The sequence below is a fragment of the Neltuma alba genome, unplaced genomic scaffold (genome assembly GCF_004799145.2).
Source record: "Neltuma alba isolate B1F8T4 unplaced genomic scaffold, ASM479914v2 tig00011927_pilon, whole genome shotgun sequence".
NCBI classification, from domain to species: Eukaryota; Viridiplantae; Streptophyta; class Magnoliopsida; order Fabales; family Fabaceae; genus Neltuma; species Neltuma alba.
The window spans coordinates 298,433-301,925 of record NW_021636517.1 but is presented as its reverse complement, the minus strand read 5'-3'; the positions used below and the strand labels follow the sequence as shown (position 1 = coordinate 301,925).

General features: G+C 36.2%; 1 protein-coding gene across 1 annotated transcript; it reads right to left on the bottom strand.

Moving 5' to 3' along the window:
• Window positions 1–869: 869 nt before the first annotated feature.
• On the bottom strand, window positions 870–2,278 carry LOC114719611 (protein NRT1/ PTR FAMILY 8.3-like). Its single transcript, XM_028905124.1, has 2 exons — window positions 1,697–2,278; window positions 870–1,583 (listed from the first exon to the last, which is right to left on the bottom strand). The coding sequence occupies exons 1-2, from the start codon at window positions 2,276–2,278 to the stop codon at window positions 870–872; spliced, it is 1,296 nt and encodes a 431-aa protein (XP_028760957.1).
• Window positions 2,279–3,493: the final 1,215 nt, after the last annotated feature.

The following is a 3,493-nucleotide window of genomic DNA, read 5'->3' as shown; positions in this document are numbered from 1 at the left end:
GTAAGTTTAGTTTGTAAAATAACCAAAAAAAGGTCTGACTTTTATTAAATAATGAATTTTTTAAAAAAATATGAATTTAAAAATATAATAATTTTAAATTATTATAATAGAAAGAAGTTATATTTAATGAATAAAATATATTTAAATTAGAAATCATAATAATGTGAAAATTTTTTAACCAAAGAATATTACATAATTAATTGGATGATATACTCTACATAACTTATATAAATATAAAATGAAAAATAACATTAAAAAAATAAAAATATTATAAAAAGTTAAGAATTATTTTTGCTTAAAAGAATATTAAAAATAAATAACTAAAAATGGATTGGGAAGTACAAGGAACATATAGAAAGAAGCACACGAACAATATAAACATAAGAGCAGAAATGTCTTTTAATTTCAAAAAGCCACTTTTACATAAGTCATAAATAAGTTTTAGATACTTATGTAATCGTATTTGAAAAAAAACAACTTTCGACTCGTAAGTCAGATCGGCCAAAAGCAATTACAAATAGCTTCCAAATTTGCAAATTGACTTATCATACATCTATAAGCTACTTTTTGCCTGCCAAATGCCTTGCCAAACAGGCACTCAGTTTAAAAAGCAAGAAACTGGAAAAGGAAATAAAACCAGAAACATGAAACGAAAATCAGAAATTTCAAAAGAAAATTTAGTTCCAAGTTGAGACGTGTATATTTGTTTATTTGTATAAATTGAATGAATGAAGAAATTGCGCGCACACAAATCATTAACAGAACTACTAGAAGTTGTTTTACATACTTAACAAATAAGCAGTAACTAATTAACTATCAAATATCAATTATTACTAGCTACTAATTAATCACCTCGATTTCGACCTCCCTCATCCTCCCAACATTCCCTGCTCTTCTTCCTTGGTGTCCGGTCCTTCAAATTTGGGCAATTTTGATGACTCGAACTTGGCACAGCAGAGATAAATCCCAATGAACACGAAGCTGAGTGATGCCAACATGAGAAAATACAAATCCAGGTGACTATTGTTTATGGAATCCTTAATCCACCAATGAAAAATGAGTGCAAATAGAATGCTGGAGAATTTTCCAATCCCCAACAGCATTTCAATGCCCCGTTCCACAAAGTTTCTCATTGATATGGGCACCCGATCCTGCACGAAAGCCTCAAGCCCACCTTCTGCAAATCCTTCCATTAGCCCCAGCAGGACAAACTGTGGAGTTACAACCATGATGCTTAAGGGAACAACGTCCATATCCGGGTCCTTCCCAATAGCCTTGGGCAGCCTATAACGTACCACTACCCCAGCAAAAATACAGCAAAGTACGGAACAAAACAACCCGACAGCTATACTCAAAATTGGTCCCACCACTTTCTTTCTTGATGGGATGCGTCCAACCACATTAGCAGCCAAATGTTGGAGTACAAAGAAAATGATAACAGGAACATCGAAACTACCAAATTTAGAATCCAAGTTGGATGTTTGCTTGACAAAATAAGTGTTACCGGAAGCAGAAACCAAACTGTAGGCGAAGAAGGAGAGTCCCAAGGGTATAATGAAGAAAAGGTTCTTCGCGTCCCTCACCTGCTCCACCGTACAAACCTCTTCTTGTCTCTCTTCAATTTCGTTGTTCTTAATTATTATAGCGGCCTTGTCCAAACGCCGCAAAATGATGGATGAGGTGGCTTCAAGTGAACCTCTTGATCGTTTTCTCTTTGATCAAAGGGATCTTCTAAATCATTACTTGGACCTTCATTGCTGCCATTGGAGGAACCATTTTCTCTTGTATAGAGGGGATATTCTGAATCATTCGACGAAGCTTCAATGTTGCCGTCAGAGGAAGAATAATAATAAGCCTCAGCTGAAGAAGGGTATGGCAATCGACGTTTCCGAAAAGCTGCCTTGAAGACCCTATAAATGGTAGTAAGAGGACTACTTGTGTGTCTTTCTTCTGGGTAGTAACAGAAAATCCCAGACAAGAATCCTAAATAAGCATGCCCCATAACAAGAGACGAAACTAGGAACCTTATCAGCCAGCGACTGTTGAGTAAGAAATAGGTAGCTATGGGAATGGCAATTAACTGAGCAGAAGCACTCCAAAGATTGAGAGGTACAACTATTTTAGTGACAATTATCCACTTCCCTCTTCTATTGATTACTTTGGATTTCAGTAGTGTTGGACCAATCCTAGTGCTAAAACTTCTCATGTATTTTCTGTATGTAAGATCTGAAGTCAATTCCATACGTAGAGGGAATTGAATCCTTTCCAACTCCTCCATGTATTCCTTTTCTCTGTCATTATCGGTATATATATTCTTTATTTTTTTTCCTCAATTGATAATTGAGAAAATCACTTAAAGTTGTGCGTCCGGCCTTGCCTAGCGCAAGAAGTACTGTTGCCAAAATCACCACAAGAAGACCTACTCCTGCACTAAGCTTGAAATTCCACGAGGCGCAAACCCATAGTAACATCAACCCCTGCAATTAAAACGTTTACATTTCAATTCTGCACCTCGTTTAACAAATAGGCTAGAACCTTTTTGACTTAGGATGCTTAAGACTTGACGATGAATTCTCCTGACTTAGGATGGAGATGGAGGGGAGGGTTGGGGAAGGGGCTTGTTTGATTTTGTTGGAAGGGAGGGGAGGGATTGATTTCTAATGATTCGTTATTTGGTTTAAAAGGGGAAGAGGAGAAGAGTATTAATAATTGATTTATCTTTCTACCATTTTATCTATATGTTACATATATTAATTACAACTTAATTCAAATTGCATAATTTTTTTTATCAAGAAAAATTTAGGTGAACTGGGTCTCTAAAACTCATTAGGGTCAGGACATGATTTAAAGAGCACTTATATATAACGAGAACTTACAGATTACTTATTAACAAGGTCATTTTGCATAATTTATTAAAATTCATTCTTTGACCCATCTTAGTTATGTCTAGTCCCGAACGAGAAGAAATGCCGTTAGGGAAGAACGGGTCACGAGACGGAAAGGTTGTCATTGGAAGAGATAGAAGGAGGTTGTTGTAGCCTTGTTATGTCTGATGAACACCGCTGACCAAAATAGTTAAGAAATTTTATTTTCCATTTTTATTTTAAATTAATTTCCCTCTGCTATTAGAATGAGTGAGAAATTTATTTTTACTTTTTCTTATAAGTGTGAATAGAATATCATAAAAATTATGAGGGACAAAAATGTTGTTAGAAGGTAGCGCTGGAGAGGCGGTGATGGTTGAGGAACCGTGCTTTAATGACGGAATTTTGTACATCTGAAAGCCTTTGGCATCTGAATTTTGCATCCCCAAACCTAAGGATTGTGAAGTGTGGATTGGAGGAGCGTCGCACTGAATGCTTGTCAATAAAACGGCCTCGTTTTGTCAGCCTAGAGAACTATGAATGCGAGAGGGAAGCAATTATACACTGAGTCAATGACAGAGAGAAAGGAGAGCGTGGGCACCACGAGCGTTGACAGTTTCCCGGGCCCT